Source organism: Neolamprologus brichardi, chromosome 5 (genome assembly GCF_056152115.1).
Source record: "Neolamprologus brichardi isolate AB-2024 chromosome 5, ASM5615211v1, whole genome shotgun sequence".
Lineage (NCBI taxonomy): Eukaryota > Metazoa > Chordata > Actinopteri > Cichliformes > Cichlidae > Neolamprologus > Neolamprologus brichardi.
In genome coordinates this window covers 23835109-23853375 of record NC_142108.1, presented here as the reverse complement: position 1 = coordinate 23853375, position 18267 = coordinate 23835109, and the positions used below count along the sequence as shown (strand labels likewise).

General features: G+C 39.8%; 1 protein-coding gene across 1 annotated transcript; it reads right to left on the bottom strand.

Annotated features, from left to right (window-relative positions):
* Window positions 1–2311: 2311 nt before the first annotated feature.
* On the bottom strand, window positions 2312–17236 carry lmcd1 (LIM and cysteine-rich domains 1). The gene is made up of 8 exons (XM_087840886.1): window positions 16911–17236; window positions 16618–16813; window positions 9530–9633; window positions 8914–9169; window positions 7297–7446; window positions 6921–7163; window positions 5711–5929; window positions 2312–4463 (listed from the first exon to the last, which is right to left on the bottom strand). Exons 2-8 carry the CDS (start codon window positions 16642–16644, stop codon window positions 4353–4355), a joined length of 1110 nt encoding a protein of 369 aa, XP_087697012.1. The 5' UTR covers window positions 16645–16813; window positions 16911–17236; the 3' UTR covers window positions 2312–4352.
* Between the last annotated feature and the right edge of the window lie 1031 nt (window positions 17237–18267).

Sequence of the window (18267 nt, the reverse complement as noted above, 5' to 3'; positions counted from 1 at the left end):
CCACAGGAATACCTCACATTCCTGCAGGTAGTAGGTCAGCACACACACAGACACACACACACACATATTAGTGGAGTTTTGTAATCCTCAGTGATTCTAATTTTTCTGCCTGCAGCTGGTTTATTTGAGAAAACTACCTGATTTGTTCTTGTGAAATTTTCATTTGTTATGTTTCATTTTTGATGATTAATCAATGTCTGTGTGTCACAGATTAAAATATAGTTTTAGTACAATGAAGAATGTTAAATATTTGCTGTTGTAACAAGCGGTCACTGCCAGTCAGTGAAGAATAAGATGCTTTTAACAAATTGCTTGTGTAAACATGCATCTGACCTTTATTCAGCCAGGGGGAAAAAGACTCCGGAGAAAAAAAATCTATTTACAACAGTGTCCTGGGCAAGAAAGATGCAGTAATGTAACGGTAATCTAATTACCGTTTTTGCAATAGTAATCTCTTACTTTACTCGTTACTTGAAAAAAAGTAATTGGATTACAGTAACACGTTACAAGTAACGCGGGATTGTTGAGTTTACCTCGTCAGTGGATTATTGTTGAAAAACCTTGCTTTGGAAAGGATTGCCTAACTAACTCGTTGTGTTTGCCTTTACTAGGAATTGGGAATGGAGTGTGTTTCACGGGAGTGGAGCCACAGTTTGGAATTGGAGTTTGGAGATTGCTGTGTCCTGTGTTTGGGTCTCCTCCTTACCTAAAACCTGACAGAACTAACCAGCCAGTGATGGACCTCGAGCCCATGAGATATTGCTACAGGTGAACTTAGTGGAACGCCATGGAGAGATGTTACAACACATCACCAAAGAGTAGAGTGTACTCCTCCAGGTGGTAACGGAACTAAAGGTCATGTTGGTAACACCACCATCCTCACTATAATCGACTGGTTTTCCAAGGCCACCCATTTTGTGGCATTGCCTGGATTGCCTACTGCCTTGGGAACCGCCAAACAACTCACCCAACATCTTTTCCGACTGCATGGTGTTCCTCAGGACATCGTCTCGGACAGGGGTCTACAATTCACTTTCCAGTTGTGGAAGGAGTTTTGTTCTGAACTGGGGGGCCAAATCAGTTTGTCCTCTGATTTCCACCCCCAGACTAACAGCCAAGTGGAGAGGGCAAATCAGGAGCTGGAAGCCGTCCTTCGTTGTGTTGCCTTCTCTAACCAGTCCAAGTGAAGTGATCAGCTGCCATGGGTCGAATACAGCCATAACTCCAGCACATCGTCAGCCACTGCAGTTTTAGCTTTTGAAGCATCCTTAGCGTATCAACCCCCTTTCCTTTCCATCACGGAGGGTTAGTTGGCTGTGCCTTCCATTCAGTACCATGTACGTCGCTCCTGCTGGTTGTAGCGGACCGCAAGGGCAGTTCTCCTCAAGACCATGGAGCAAAATAAGTGGCTGGACGATCACCATCGTGTGTCGGCGGCGGCCTACCAAAGCAGACAAAAAGTTTGGCTCTCCTCCAGGTAAATTCCTTTGAGAACTGAGTCTAAGAAACTAGCTCCCTGGTTCCTTGGTCCCTTTGAAATCCAATCCATTCATAACCCAGTATCTGTCCTATTAACCATTCCTCGCAACATGAAGGCTGACAAAGTGTTCCATGTTTCTCAAGTGAAACCGGTTTGGACCAGCCTGTTGAGTTGTTTTAGTCCACTTGTTGTTCAGGGGAGTGATAGAATATGCTTCATTTTTTAAATCCAACTGCTAGGAAGAAGCACACTGCTTTTGAAATTTAATAACCACAATACACAACAGGACACTTATTCATTTATTTTATTTAATTGAAAACAGCATTAAACATAGTGGGCTTTCACTTTTTCATCATATCTTTATAACTTTATTTACTTGATAAAGCATAATTTTTTTATATATATATAAATCTTTGTTGCTCAATTATCCAGAGAAAGATCAACATCTTATTTTTCTGCATAATTCAGAGGTGTAATGACTAACTGAGTTGGGCCAACAGCTTCCCTCAGCTTCCAGTTTTTGCACCATGCTAGGCTAAACACATTAGCTATTACAATAGTACTACTACTACTACTACTACTACTACTATTGGAATCAGTGAGAGGAATTGGTATTTAGTATTGACAGTACTGTGTATTATTTATATGCTACATCAACTCAAGCAATACTGCTAGCAGTTAAATGATAAAATACATAAAGGCAAAATGTTAGCTAGTGCTACTCTGCTAGCTGGTTATAGCCTACATGAAAAAAGAAAAACAAATCCCAAAAAAGAGAAATTTAGGATTTGGGTTTTATCTGTAAACTACTGTATGTCAGAGAGATTTTTTTACTTTAATGTCACAAAATCCTATTTCCCGCTCATTGTTTTTAACCTTGAATGGACTTAAAATGCAGTTGCAGAATTTAACACATGGCCAACTAACTTTGCAGCTTTATTGACCTCCAGTAGTGTCCTCTCAGTTTAAACTAAAATTGTCACAAAAAATGTTTACATTTATGAAGCTTTCAAAATATATACGAAAAAGAGGGACTAATTATCAGGAACAGCATAAAGCAGCATTTAGCAGCAGCAGAAACTTAAATTTATAGGAGGTTAAATGATTACTGAGTCTGCAGTTTCTTGAAATCAAACACATTTAACACAACATGGAGAAAGAATAAAAATAACAAAAAAATTACATATATACTATTAGCAGATATTTAAATCAATATTAAAAGTGTGGTTATGAAAAAGTTATTTAACTAAAATCTGCTATAGATTTTTTTTTTAATCCAGCTGTTTTTTTTTGTTACATTTTATTGTATTAATCAGTGCTACCTCTTTCCAGCCTTATGCCTGTCCAGTTTTTACAAGGCTTCAGTCCAAAACTAACAGGTAAAGTTAAAACCTGACCTAGTTAGATAAGTTAGTAAGTTAGATAACCCTTTGTTAATTTGCTATTAAGATGAAGTTAAGATCAAATTATTTCAACTGATCATTTTTTTTCATTCAACTGCTAAGATTTCTATAAATTACTGTCAGTTTAGGAAGTTTAAGCTGACTCCCGAAAGGCTGATTCTGTTCATCTGGACTTCAATGGGAGAAACATTTTGTCACTCATCCAAGTGACTTCTTCTAAGTGCGTTTTCAGTTTCTCCAACTGAAAACGCTACATCCAGATGAACAGAAACAACCTTCTGGGATTTATTTACCTGGCTGATTGAGCATGCATCAACACATTTAAAGCTGACTGTTAAAGTAGAATATATTAAAAAAAACAACAAAAACAAAACAAAACAAAAACACAGTTCCTTGTTACTTCGTATGAAAAACACTCTGAAATATCCTTTTTGCACAAAGATGCAGACTCACTTTTTCTGAAAAAATAAAACTTTAAGGGGTTCGATCACATGCAGAAATGACTTCATAACAAAATAATTTTTCAGTGTAACCCTTCAAAACACAAACTACAACAGTATCGAGTAGGGCTGCTTCACACTGTTCTCACACACTGTTCTGCCCCTTGACCCTGTTTTAACGCTCCAATAGTTTAATGACTGCAGCAGTCTTACCCCGGCTGAATTACAAGGACAACAACACAAAACACAAAAAATATTTTTCAACACAAACACATATTTTGAAATTATAATTATTTCACCCAGAGGTGAACAGTTTGTGCTAAGAAAAAAAATCCAGAGGAATCAACATCCATGATTTCTTGAGACAATTTAAAATAATTACTGACCTCACCAGATGAAGTTTAACTAAAGACACATGACTCAAATCTGCAAAAAACACATCAACAAGTCTCTCATGAAAATGAGTGAGAATACAAATTTTCTCAAACAGGACAAGATGGCATTTTATTTCGTTATCTACTTACTCATGTTAACTTCAACATTCTTCAGTTACTGGGTAGTTTCTTCATTTTTTAGCTGAAATACAGCTCTGGGTTTTTGTACGAAGTTGCAGGCTAAATGCAGAACATCTGTTTCCTGTTACTGTCCGTGCTATAAGTGCCAATACATCAACAAAATGTTTGCTGAAGTACTTAAAGCACTTTTGTATAAACCAAACAACTCCTTAAAAACTTGGAATACCAGTAATCTGAATAAGTCAGTTCACATCAATATCACCTGAAGTATTTCAAACTATAATAAATCTGCTGCTGTGTTTTTGTAGGAAAGAAGATTTGCTAAACTATCAAGTGAACATATGACTTAAAGACTTTTAGCCCCAGTGTGTATTTAAACTATACCATTTTTTTTCTTTTATATGAAAACAGATGCACTAATTTTATTGATTCATTTTTAGATTTGTTGATTTATTTATTTTTTTAAACTTAAAATTGAACACCACATTTTGTAGTGATTCCTACACATGGTGACTCAGTGCTGACAGGGTGTATCCAGGGTTTGCCCGCATTTCCAGCAGCAGTAATGATGAGGATGCCATGCTTGTCCGTCCTTCGCCGTGAGAAAAGACTGGCAGAAAATCAGCTGGAGAAACGGAACAGGAGGGGGGATGGGAATGATGTGAGAGAGGACACAAAAAATAAAAACAAAAATATTATTCAATTATATCTGTGGCGTTGCATAGAGTTGGTAGACTCATTTCCATTTTTATGCAGTCATTTATTCTCATCTGGTTTAAAACTTTTAGTTCATTATTAAATCCACATAAGAATAAGCTGTGTATATACGAAAATACTTTAAAGCATTGTATTATTATCTACTATAATCTATAACAGGGCCTTTTATTGTTATTTACCATTTAAATAATTTTACATGGTGAACTCGGATGTAATAAAAAAGGAGCTAAAACATATTTTTATTATTAACAAAACAGAAGAACTGTATACAGACTGTTTGAAAAAAGATGCATTTTGAAACTATGACATCACCCATTGTTTTTAAAGTCTAGGCTTCTGTTGTGACTGTTGACATCTAACCTTTTTGAAACAGATGACATGACTGAAACCCCCCCCCCCCAAAAGATGCTGCAGACTCATGCATTAGCATCTAGCAGGTCACAAGGGAGGCTGGCCCTCAAGCCTGTCTTACTTTATTCTCCTTATCATAACCATTTTAAACAAATGGCCCGACATACTTTGCTAAATTAATATCATGCATGTTTTATGATAGTTTAAAGTAGCACTTCAGTCCATCAGGAAAGTGTTTGCAGTGGTTGTGGATGGATGACACTGCCACATAGAGCTGACTTTTCATACTCAAATGCAAAGGCATAATAAAAGATGGACTTAGCGAAAAAGCCAATGTGGAGCTTGCATTCTGTGTAATGGCCACCAGGGGGTGTTTGTAAAAAGACTTCTCTTACGATAGAAACCTGTGAGGAAAACAGCCTTTGTCCTGACCTTTGTGAAAGTCCTTCTAATGTGCTTGTGGGCTCGGTAACTCACTTTAGGTCATACTGAATAAAAAAATAAAGTCATTTTGTAAATTTGGTTCATTCTCAGAGTCAGAAAGAGGGATTATAAAGTGTATGCTCAAGCAAAAATCAAAGTTAAAGAGGTTTAAATGTGACAGCAGTTAGTATTTTATGGTAGTTCCTCTCACGTGAACACCTTATTTACAGTGCATGATAAGCTAAATTATTGCTATGTGATGACTTAACAGTAGTATATGGTATTGTTTTGTTTCAGATTTTCTGATTTCATGAAGTTCAGACTGCAAACAGATCACCAACACTTATTGATCAGCAATAACTACAGGGAGTGAAGCCTCACCTCGTCGCAGCCCGAGCACCGTGGCCACTGTCTCTGACAATAGTGTCGTCCGCAGAACAGCTTCTGATTGGACCAGAAGTAGACCAGGTCAGCCAACATCTGGCCGCACTCTGAACATACAAAGCACTTGGGATGCCACAGGGCAGCGTGGTAACCTGCACGCTCTGCATATACTGCAGGACTGTCCTTGGTAACTTCACCTTGGCAGCCGGTGCAATGCTAGAGGACAGAAAACTGTGTGAGAGGTCAAGTACGAAGTTAGTGAAACAAATGTAGAGTCTCCTGATCCACAAGAACTTTGGTTTAAATCAAAACAGAAAATTCCCTCCACAGGGAATCTAGAAGGATTTCCGGATCCCGATCAGTTTAAAAGATGACATAAATCTCCACCTCACTAATCAACCAATCACATGACTTCCACAGGTAGAACAGGTAAATATACATCTGATCTCAGTTCTTTGAGCACACATGGTAGATGCGACTTTGGCACGATTATGCCGTTGCAACACGTGAAAGTAAAAAACAAGCATGCTGTTCTGTTCTCACTGAAATTTGATAGAACAATAGAAATATTTTTAGTAGAAACACAGAAACAGGTTTTAATTAGGACTAGTATTGCAAACAAGACTACAAATCTTTCTTAAGTGAAATAAAGAGAGCAATAGTCGACCAAAGAGTCCCAAAAATAGGCATAATTGGGCAGCGTTGGCAACATTAAGTGTTTCAAGTCGAACTAAAACCACATTTAGTCATCCAATTTTGCAGTTTTTTGTTGTTACAAGAAAGAAGAGCTGGCTGGAGGAACGCGGTGAAGTTAGTGTTTGATTGAAAGGGGGCGTGATGCCCCTGTGCTGTTGTTACACCACACTGAAACAAAGTAAACAAACTTGCCCTACATGTCATGAGCAGACAGCATGTTAGCGGTACTGATCGTGAAATAAGACCTGAGAAGTTGGATAAGGAGACTTCAGCAGGCTGTTGTGCAGAGTCTGTCTGTGAGCTCAGTAACACTTTCTGCTCTTACTGTTGTTGTGACTGTATTTGATTGGTTTGATGTGAATTAGATTTCCTATGTACAATTAAAAGGTTGTATCATGAAACAAAAAAAACGAATCATTAATCGAAGCTTTCTCTCTTTTCCTTCTTATTGACAGATCTGCAGCTGGTAACAGCTGGTGATTAAAGCATCCAGGGTCACACACCCACTTACATATTCAGTCTTGTTGTTGTATTCTGTCCCATTTGTGGGGGAGGCGACACTGCTGTTAGATGAACTGTGATCCTGATGCTGAGGAGCATCCTTCTTATTGCTGCTGCTGTGTTCCTTCACCTCCTTTGCTGTCCTCTGAATGGCTGCTTCCCTCAAAGCTTCACCCTCACCGGGTAAGGCCACCTCTCCTACTCCCAGCACTTCCTGTTTGTACTGCTTCACAAACAGCAGCATGGAGGAAATCTGCAGGAAGAATGACTCCATCATGAAAGTGATTAGCCAACTTTTAATATCTTGATTATAGGTGGAATGATTACATACTGCTCAGGTTATTGATAATCATGTGTGTTGAACTGGTCACGGCAGAGTAATTTACCTCCTCCTCACTGGCCAGGCTCTGACACTTCATGGGGTCCTGATCGTAGGCGGGGAGCTGGATGAGGAGCTGCCTGCGTCGCTCCAACGCTCCAACAGTCCCTGAGACTGGCCTCTGACTCTCTGGGAGGAGCTCCATGAACTGCATGGCCTGCAACAGATGATGCGGTTTTCACAAATTCAATCTCTCGATCTTTTCCCGCTCCTGAAACCTAGATAGGCTTATCTAACACATTTTAAGCTGTCATCGGACTCTCCCGATGTCGTCACTGACACATCTGTGGGTTGTCAGATTACTTCACCAGAGTGAAGCAGTGACTAAAAGTGTGGTAGTGGGTTGGAAAACGCAAACAAACAAAAAGTGAGGGATGAACCAAACGAGATGTTTTTAGAGGCACATCTGGAAAACAGTCCCCCAGTTGGATTTGGATCTGCCTCTACAAGTTCAACCGCAGTAACGTCTGTCATCTTCATAATTATGGGCTGGGAAGCCTGAAACATACTTGAGTCTGGTTTTAATGGGACAGTTCATATTCTTCATACAGGAAGAGCAGCACCAACTGAGGTAAATCTGAACTAAAGTGTCCTGAGTAAATAAATAAAGGAAGAAGTTTGAGTTGTTAACTTGATGATGAAAATAAAATGTAATTTCATGCATTATTTTTTCTTGAGTTTTCAGGGTCCTGGATTGGTGACCCAGTGTTTGTGTTTTTAATTTAAGTTTTACTCTTTGAATTATGGTTTTCTGTCGTAGTATATCCATTGTTCCTGGTTTGTAGGGTTCTGTTCTGTTTCTGCACCTTGCCTCGTGTTTCCATGTCTCAGTATCTAGTCTGCATCACCATGAATGTCTTGTGCTTCCTGTTTTATTGTGATAATCCCGTTCAGTGTATTGAGTGGCATGGATGGCTCAGTAGGTAAAGTGGTTGCCCCATGATAAGAAGGTCGGGGATTCAAATCCACTGAACGGCTACCCTGAAGTACCCCTGAACAAGGTACCGTCCCTACACACTGCTCCCTAGGCGCTCGTGGCTGCCCACTGGGTGAATGGGGCAGCCCATAGGAGTAATTAGTCCCTATGGGGACATACACATTATTATTATGAGTTTTGCTTCTCTGTGTCCTGTTATGTCAGATTCGTCCCAGCTGTGTTCCCCATCCTCTCATTGTCCTACTTGTGTATTTAAGCTCTGCGTCTTCCTTGTTCTTTGCTGGTTCATCTGTACATCTTCCCGTTCTTCATCCCCTACATTTCATCTGTGGTGTTTCCATGTCTCCGTTTCCTCATTCCCAGTTTCAGGTTTGTTCATATTACTACTACAGCTGTTTGATGGGGGTATTTCTTTGGCTATTTGCATTGTCCATTAATTCCAGAGCTATGCTTGAACAGGTGGCTGGAAGCAATAGCTGTATGCAACAGCTGAGCTAAATAATATCGCTAAAATGGAGCTCTTTACCGTGTTTGTGGTTTTGGTTCTGTTAGGTTATTTTAATGTATCTATCTGAAAAATATCCTGTAGTATCCAAAATCCATCCACTATTTTTTTTTAAAAAAAAAGAAAGAATAAAAGAAAAAGAGAATCAGCAGCAGTCTCCTGCACTCCACAGTGAATCCTACCAGTTTCTGGTTGAGGCCAGCAGGAGCCCAGTCATATGTGGTGGTGTTGAAGGTCGGGTCTTTGCGTGACACCACCGGATTGGTGACAATCATTCGGTTTCTCTTGTACATGCGAAGGCCACCACCTCCTTTAATCTTCGCTGTCAAATGGGAGCAGGGCGAGTCTGTGAGCAGGCGTCCTATTCGCTGGTCATCTTCAAGGTCATTTCCAGGAGCGTGGTCGACCGTGCTGCAGCCACATACTGTGCAGGCTTTTCTGGATAGAAGAAACACCAAAAAGGATAAGCGACGATTTAAATCCGTTCTTGTCATTTTATGTTTTTGTTTTGTTTTTTGGCCAAATATTACTCTCTTTGGCTTGCTCAAATAAAAGAATAAAAGAACATTTAACTTGTGTTTTTCCAGCTTGCCTGGTTATTTCTTCCATGTAGTCTGAAAACTTTGGGAGTCTGGGCATGTGGTTTGACAGCCTACACCCATCTGGTGTTCAGTCACAAACATATTTAATATTTTTCTTCAAAAGGAATGAATGTGTAAGTAGTGAGGGAGCAGTGGTGAGACCACTAAAATTTTACAAGAAAAAAAAAAAAAGAATTAAAAAAGGGGGGAACTGTACCTCCAAGTATGTGGCTGAAAACCAGAGCAGCTCTCCTTACATATGAGACAGATTGCTGCACGTCCTCCTCCTCCTGCACCTCCTGCAGTCTGCTTTATAGACATCTAAAGAGAGCACAACACATCACAACAGATAAAGGGCTGCACAATTAAGGCTGCACTTCTAGTCAAAGCATAGCATTACGATCTCGTGAGGTATATCTGTGATTTAAATGTACTCATCATGGACATGGATGTCATGGTAATTATGCACATTTAATGATTTCTTTGAACTGTTCTTTCTCTAGGCTGGAATGACTGTACAGCACACACCTTTAATAACTTAAAGAACAAAAAAAGAACTGGATGCACATGTTTGAAGTTAATTTAGATTTTTTTCTAGTCTCAATTGAGTCTAAAGTATGTACATAGACTCAAATATCAAATATAACTATGGTTGACCACTTTACTTGGAATAACCGTATTCAGAGTTCATTTAAATATGTTGGTTTCTTGGCATGGACCTGGCTTTAAAAGCATAATCTACAAATTTTCAACAGGGTTAAGTTTTTGGGAAAATCATTAGGCAGAAGAGAACGGATGGATGGATTGCTCAATCTATAAAAGGGTTTACAAATTAAATGGAAGGATGGATGAACGAGTTTTCTCCCACTAAAGTCTAACTGATACTAAATGACATCCAGGTGAACTATTTTTCAACCACGACTAGAAGTCAATAAAAATCTTCCAGCTGGTGCTGAACAAATTTTGGTTATTAGTCACTTTTAATAGTTTACTTGTTTGAATAACAGTAGGTCCTTGTTTTTGTCTTTAATATGCAACACTCACTTTAAACAGATATGCCCATTTACGTACTATGTTTGGAAATTAGCCTTGCTTTATACACATTAAGACTTTTTAAGACTTCTACAGCTGCCATCACTATACAAATAAGCTGCACAAATGAATGTAAACCATTGGAAAGCATTGCCATTGTGTGTTATCTGCCCTGAGTATAACTGGCTTGAAACACAGATAGCTCAACTAGCTCAGCAGGTAGTCAGTTTTCCAAATACACATATTTTAATTTACTGATGGTATTTTTTTTTTTCAATTGTAAGTACGTCTTATGTGATTCTTCATTTTCTTCTTCACTCTTTTTTTTTTTTACAATAATGTAAGTGAATGCCTGATTGACGAAAAAATAATCATAACTAGGTTTTTCTGTAATGTTTAGCCCACTTCCTCTGCTAATGAGGACTGTTAGATGTGGAAAGTATGTGTGTCCTGACTGAAGAAAGAAATGCAAACGAAAAGTCTTAGTCATTAGAGACTCGTGTCACGCAGAGAAGACAGACGAGATGCGGGGAATTAGACATTTCCAGACAGTTTGACTGTGGTGATGATGAGGACGACGATGGTGTGTGAGGAAGCACTGGGCGAGACAGAAGACGTGTTTTGTTTTTTTCCCCAAACATTTCTCAGTGGGTGTGGGAGGAAGAAAAAGGAGTGAACACCACACACACACACACACAGGATGGATGATCTCATCGTACCACCCAGTGACTTCATCGTCACTGTCCTGACAAACATAGCAGATTCCCCCCTTTGCTGCTCTTTATCCTGTTTACTCTGTTAGCATTGCGTGCATTAGTTACAATGAAAACACATTTTTTTGGACTTGTTAAGGTTACTTGATTAGTTTTCTGGAGAAATTTAAAAGAGAACAAAGTTTGTGCGTCTGTCATGACTTAAAACAACCACCTGTTATAGTGTGAGTAAACAAGAGGCAACTCACTAACTCGGTTCTCAGGAGAATACAGAGAAACGGAGCGGTGTTATGAGCAAAACTGAACCAGGGAGGGTGCGGGAATTTGGGGGCAAGTTTAGGTGGAGAACTGGCAAATTTAGCCCACTTTGACCAACCTTAGACTATGCGTGGTGACCTTCAGCTGTCCAGGATACAGTTACAGCACCGGGGCTTTGCCTAATGCAAGTATTTTATTCTGGCTTGCCAGAGTATTAAAAGAGCAAACTGTTTTGGCTTTCTGGTTTGTTAGGCATTTAGTTGTTATAGCAAACAGCTAGCTTTCATGTCACTACTGACAGCTAAACAAAGAGCAACATGTGAGTGATGGCAGACTGTTTCTAAAGGCTTTGGCAGGAAATCTGATGACTGTGCTGCTGAAACAACCTGCTGCTATTTGTCTGGACTGTCCACCTATCCATCTGTCAGCGGGCATTAGCTCTCCCATCCCTCCTAAAAGGCATTCGCTCACGTAACATTGCTGAATACATGCAGACACACACATTCGAACAAGATATAGACATACAAACTAAAACCTCTGCTCCATTCAAGTTTTCCAGCCTCTTTTTTTTAACCTTGCAGCAAGGATTTACTCCCATCCACACAGCTTAAGTGAGGATACAGGCGTCTTCCAAACAACAACAACAAAAAAAATGCTAAGAAGGAATTTGCCAAACAAAATGAAATTGGGTTAAAAAGTGAAAGATGATGACATTAAAAGAAAAGAGGTTTCTTTGGGTTTAAATGTAGAAGGACACTTATTGTCTTTAAAACCTCTGAACATCCATGAATCTCTGAAGCTCTGAGTTTTGGCATTAAAACGTTCATCTAACTCTAGGAAAGAAGGCAAACATGTTAGTAATAACAGGGTTCCTTTTCAGGCAGAGTGATGAATCTGATGCCACCGGCGAGGTGTAAAGACAGAGACGGAGAGTGTGTTTAAGTGTGTTTGACTGTGAAGCGACGGCTGATTGGTGCGTGTTGAAAAGGTCACAGCTGAAATAGAAACAGCTGAAGAAGAAAAAGACTTCATTAAATCCCCTTGGAGTACACTGACTGGCTCACTGTGTTTACTGTTTAGTAATGAGCGAACATCAGTCACCAGGAGGTCAGAGTGAAACACCTCACTGAGGTTTGAGGTTTGAGTCGAATGCAGCTTTAATAAAGGGAAATTTCACCAAAGAAGGCAGTGTGATTTCTGTCTTCCTGTAGAAAGCCAGTTTGTCAGATGTTTGTTTGAAGAATTTTTACTATTGAGTCATAGTCAGAGCAGACGTTACTCAAAAGCTCCTTCAAAAAGAAAATAAACAAGCAGATCATGCAGCATTTTTCTTTTTGAATGGAGGTTTTTCTGTACTTGCAGAAATGCCTTTTTATGACTATTAACTTATTTTTAAGATATTTTCTCCATGTGCTTTGGAACGATTGACCGTATATGATCGGATTTGGGGAGTTTCCTTGCCATAGATGCAAAATGTTAATTTAATCATCTCTGAGCCACCGAGCCATCACTTCTGCCTGGTTGGAGCCATCATGCTGAAAACCATACCGTTTGCCCTCAGATTGCACCTGGATCTTTGGAAAACTTTAGTCTTTGGGATGTTTTTAGTTTTGTTAGTCTTTAAGAAGCAGCTAGACAAGCAAAAGAACACAAACTGGGAACAGCTTGGAGCACCAGTGAGACAGGAATGGGTGGCCATAAATCAGAATTTAAAAATACAGACTCTTTGCATAAATTTGTCTTGTGAAATGCTTATGATTTTTTTCACTACATCATAGAAACATGTAAAAAAAAAAGAAGATCTAAATAAAAACTGAAGTTTATGAAACACAAGAAGTCACACACTTTACATTCGAAGCATGTTTCTCTTCTCACTTCTGTTTGTCCTTCTGTGCAGAATATGATGAGTGATGTGTGAACTGTGCACAGTATTCAACACTGTTTTATCACAGTGACTGAAGCTTCTCAGCACATCCACTGAGAGTAGTTTCTATGAATATACCTGCTCGTGAGAAAGCTTTCTTCTTTTCATTATGTATTGTTACTTTTCAGCTTTTATTAGCTGTTTTGTTAGGTCTTGGAAAACCATATTCAATTTCAAGAATGTTAACTGCACTTAGAGAACATGTCTGGCATTAGGACTTGAAGGCTAATGTCTCACGTTTCATGTAAAAACACCAAGAAACTCGATAATAATACAAAACCGAAGATCATCATAAAAACAACACCAAGTGAGCTCCAGTATCACAGGAACTAAGATTCACACTATACTTGAAAAATCCAAAAGCTGCAGGGAATAAAATCAGGCGTCACGACACACTTCAACAATCTCATGTGCCTTAGAACAAGCCAGACCAACAAATTTATCTCAACACAACACACAACACATACAAGCACAGTCTTTATCGGCAAAACAAACAGTACAGTAATTAGAATAAGTTTATTTTTAACAAACCTCACTCTGCTGCAGGGCAAAGGGATCAAAGTGCAAATTTGAATCTAACAATAAAAGTCCTGATCCATTATAGAGTTAACACAGACCCAGACAACTTCTAACATTCACAATTATTACAGCTGATGACAGGAGGAAGCTGTAGCAACCAGACAAAACTGTTTTGTTTGAGCTAACATGAACCCTTAAATTACCGGCTTATTGAACATGTTATGAATTGTCTTTATTTACTTATATGCATATAAGCATGCATATATGCATATAAGCATGCATATATATGCATATAAGCATGCATATATGCAGCATACTAACCTTTGTCTCCAGTTATTTTGGACACCAGTCATACTGACTACATATTTTGGCAGCTTTAAGTTAGGATGCTAAACTGCAGCCAAAATTCTTACCTCTGTTCATGACAACAAAAAATACTGAGCAGTGTTATAAGCTGAGGAGAAAGCTTCCTTTTTCTGAGGAAAACGTGTGGCCGTTCTATATTTAGGAGTCAGATAAGGCGGGTATGTTGTAGGTGGGTACACTTGGCTGAGCTTCACGAGTAATTTCAAACATGTTGGCTATGTGAAGTGGAAACTACAGGAAATGCAGTGAGATAAGAAGCTGGAGGTCACAGAGGGGCAGCATCTTGACTTTGAATCAGAGCTTTGGCACATGGCATCCTCTGCATTTCCTGTTGCTCTCCATTTAAGACAAAATTGGACAAAAATGTCACGAGTGAGCTGCTGTTTCCAGCTGTCTCACAGTCTCCGGTTACTATTTAAAAGAGTAAACAGTGGCCTGAAGGAGGAAAAGGCTGGATAGGATGGGAACTTTTATTTTTACCTGTAGTATACATATTTAAATCGGTTGCTGTTGGTGACTGTGTTTTGGGGATTTGTATTATTTAGTTTATAGTTTTGCAACATTTCCTGCTTTCAGTCTCATGAGATTGTGGATTCATCATTTTTATTTTTAAACTTTTACTGCAACAAAAGAGATCATTTTATGGCACCTTTTCTTTTTCTTTGTAACCCCAATATTCATAATATGAAGCTTTTGTTTGGTGGTGGTGGTGGTGGTGGTGGTGGTGGTGGTGGTGGGGGGGTGGGTGCATGTATGGGGGCACATTGCAGGTTATTTCAATGCTGGTGATGGCGGTTTTTCCAGCTCGGGGGTATAAAGACAGGGCTCACACCACAAACAGGTGACGCTGATCTGTCAGGTTATCATCCTCAGACTGATGTGACCTCTGGACAAACAGCCAGAGGCCGAATTACAGGAGGGATCTGTGGGAAACAAAGTGCCGCCAGCACAGACCCAGCAGGCAGATCAGGACCTCGTGGTCATGGATTACCTTCGCTGACTGAAATAGAAACCTCCAGCTGTTAGACTCAGATTGCAGAGAGATGTGTCCAAACTGACTTTAGCCTACAGCACTTATAAACATGACCTGAACTGATCACAGTGACTAAAGCTTGCAGAAAGCTCGACTCAAGCTGGACTTCTGTTTTTATTTGTTTGGAGGTTCATCAGGACATCTGATGTAATAATGTAATCTGAAATCAGAAATCACATTGCTGTAAAGTGTGTTAAGTGTGTGTAAGCTCAAAGTGTGTACGTGGCCCATTATTCATTTAAAGTTAGAGGGTGCCATCACTGAGTTCAGCATTACAAAACTGAGTGCAGTGTGGACAGTGGATGCAGCTGTGCAGGTTGTGTTAGATTCACTAATGCTGCTTTCCAGCTTACTATTATTACTATGATTACTATTATTAAAATGTTTTCGGCTTCTACAAGAGTCACTTTGCATGACACAGAGCTCAGAATAATCCTTATTTATATCACACTATCTTATTCTCTCTTATTCATTACCTGTCCATCTCCTTTTAAACCATCAAACTCATGTCTCTGTTTTTCTGCATGATAAAGAAACACTGCTGTATTAAATGAAAGAAATCTGTCAGAATTTAATTGCAGTAAATTGTAAGAAATAAATGTGTAAAATTACAGAGAAAGCTCTGGTAGCTCAGACTGTCCTGTAATTATAAGAAACGTCTTAAAAATCAATTGCTTAATTACTCTTGGTGTAGTATGAATGGCAGAGGAAGAGGTCTTTACCAGCAGGAAAAGCTGTAAAACGTATGAAAATACAGTTAAAAGACTAAGTCTATGTCCTCTGTTATATTTTCCAAAGATGTGCTGAATTGGAATGTTTCCTGACTGGATTTTGGCCCCTGGGCCTCATGTTTGACATCCCTATTTTAAAGCAACTTTCTTCTGATTGGTTGCTCCTCAGGTATACCTGAGATGACCATATTAAGAACACCTGTCTTTATCTGATGTCATACGGATCCAAGTCTAGAATGAAACAGTCTGAAGTCTTGGCTTTTGCTCACAGGAATTACTCACACGTACACTGACCTCATTATGTGAAACTTTGTGTTTATCGTGAGCATACACCACTGCAACTGCATATAATCACAGGAAAGAAGGAAAAGCAGGATAGGTTACCTTTAAATGAACATCATACAACTCAGATGACACTTGATTTTCTGTGTAGCTAAATAAAATAAAACCTCTCTCAGACAGAAATTTGTGATCTTGAACACTGATGAATGAATGTTGAAGAAATGTGAGATTCTTCTGAGGCTTGAATGTAAAACATCCAAACTCAGAGCTGACTGAGACATTTCAAACCTCTAAATGTCAGGAAAGCTCACTTAGGCACATCACAGAGTTCCTTCTGACCTTACACTGATGTGATGTGCCACACCAGTAAGTGACCCTCTGACCCACTGACCTCCACATCTGGAAATATCTGTGAACAACAATCTGTACTGATGCAGATGTTTTTACCTTCTCCATGGCTGAGTTCACGTCCATGTAGTCCAACGTCCGTCGGTGAGCTGTCTCCTTGGCTCCTCAACTCCGTCTGCCGCCGCTCTTCCAGAACAATGAGACTTTAAATTCCTCTCCCGTTGACCGCACTTCCTCACTCTCCGCCCACAGTCGGTTCTGCTGCCACTCTGCTCTGCCGGCTCTCCACAGCTCACTGCAATTTAACCGTCCACACCTTCATCAGCCCTCCTTTCTTTGTCCTCTGCTTTTACATTTCTCTCTTCTCTACACTCAGCAAGATTAAAACTGACCTTTCTCCTCTTCAGCTGTACACTCCTGCTTTTACTTTTCCATTCAGCGTATTCCCCCCACTCTTCCCTCCTGATCTGCGTGGTTGCCAGCTCTGCTTCTCCACCCTCTGCAACATAAACTGAGCAGGTTTCTTTACCTCTTGATTTTGCTCCAACACGCAAGGGGGGAAACTGGGTTGTTTTTTGTTTGTTTTTTCCTGCAAAATTTCTAATCTTCCAGTTTTACAGTCTGCTGAGTGGGGAATTCACACTGCTGTGTTAAATTTTGCAGGCACTTGCAGTGTTGACTGTTCAAACCACAGCTGCATTGTCCCTAATCACAGCTGCTCTCTGCTGCAGAACAGCACACTGTTGGGACTAACTGGATCAGTGAGGCCTGACTGAACTGTTTGTGTTTTTAATCTCAGACAAAGACTGAGAGAGCACAGAGGGAGTCCCTGCTCACACTCCTCCAGCCAATCAGAGTCACCCTGTAAAACTTCTCAGCCAGTAGGAATGGCTGAATTTCCTCCTCCTCCTCCTTTTCTGCAATTTCAGTGTGGCTCAGAAAAGCTTAGACCAAGGCATGAGCAACACACCTCAGGTTTGCAGGTCCAGACGAGGCCTAGTGGTGACTAACACGGCATGGCCGGATTCAGGATTGGTCTTAGCAGGCTGTTGAAGGTCCCGTGAGTGCAGAACAACGGCTTCATAGCTGAAATGTTCTGGCGATCCCTCTGACTGTTGATGATCGTTTTCTCTCTCATCTTGTGCTTTTATTTTGTAGCTATCTCTGGTCTATCAGAAATAGCTACAAAATAAAAGTCTATCTCTGCAGCTACACCTTCTTGTCTCTTTCTATGGCTTAAAGCACACAGCTTTGAATGAGCAAACTAACATTCAAATCAAGCTGATATGTTGGCCTGGTCTGAGCTCTTCAGTCTGCACATGTTAGTAACCCACCCTTTTTGACACTAAACTCATTCACTTGTTTAAATTTAAAAACCCAACGCCATGGCAGATAGGCCATTATCACACCTGTTTTGGTACTAAAGGGATATGTTTAGATCCTTTGAGGCCCTTTGTGTCTGTAATTGATTATGATGATGTGATTTATATGGATGCTTTGTCAGAATCCTTACTGATGCTAGATTCTGTCTATCATGGAGCACTGATTCAATATAAAGGCTTGTACTTTTCACTGTACGCTGTATGCTCAGGTTGAGCGGTCTTCTTTGTCGTGTTATAGCCCTAGCCACTGCATTGTTGTTATTTATAAGGCTATTCCACATTTGCTGCCTTCTTATTTAGTGGCTTGCATCCATCAACTCAATTTATCAAATGAGCATTCAGCTTTGCAGCTCCTTGATCCAGGGAT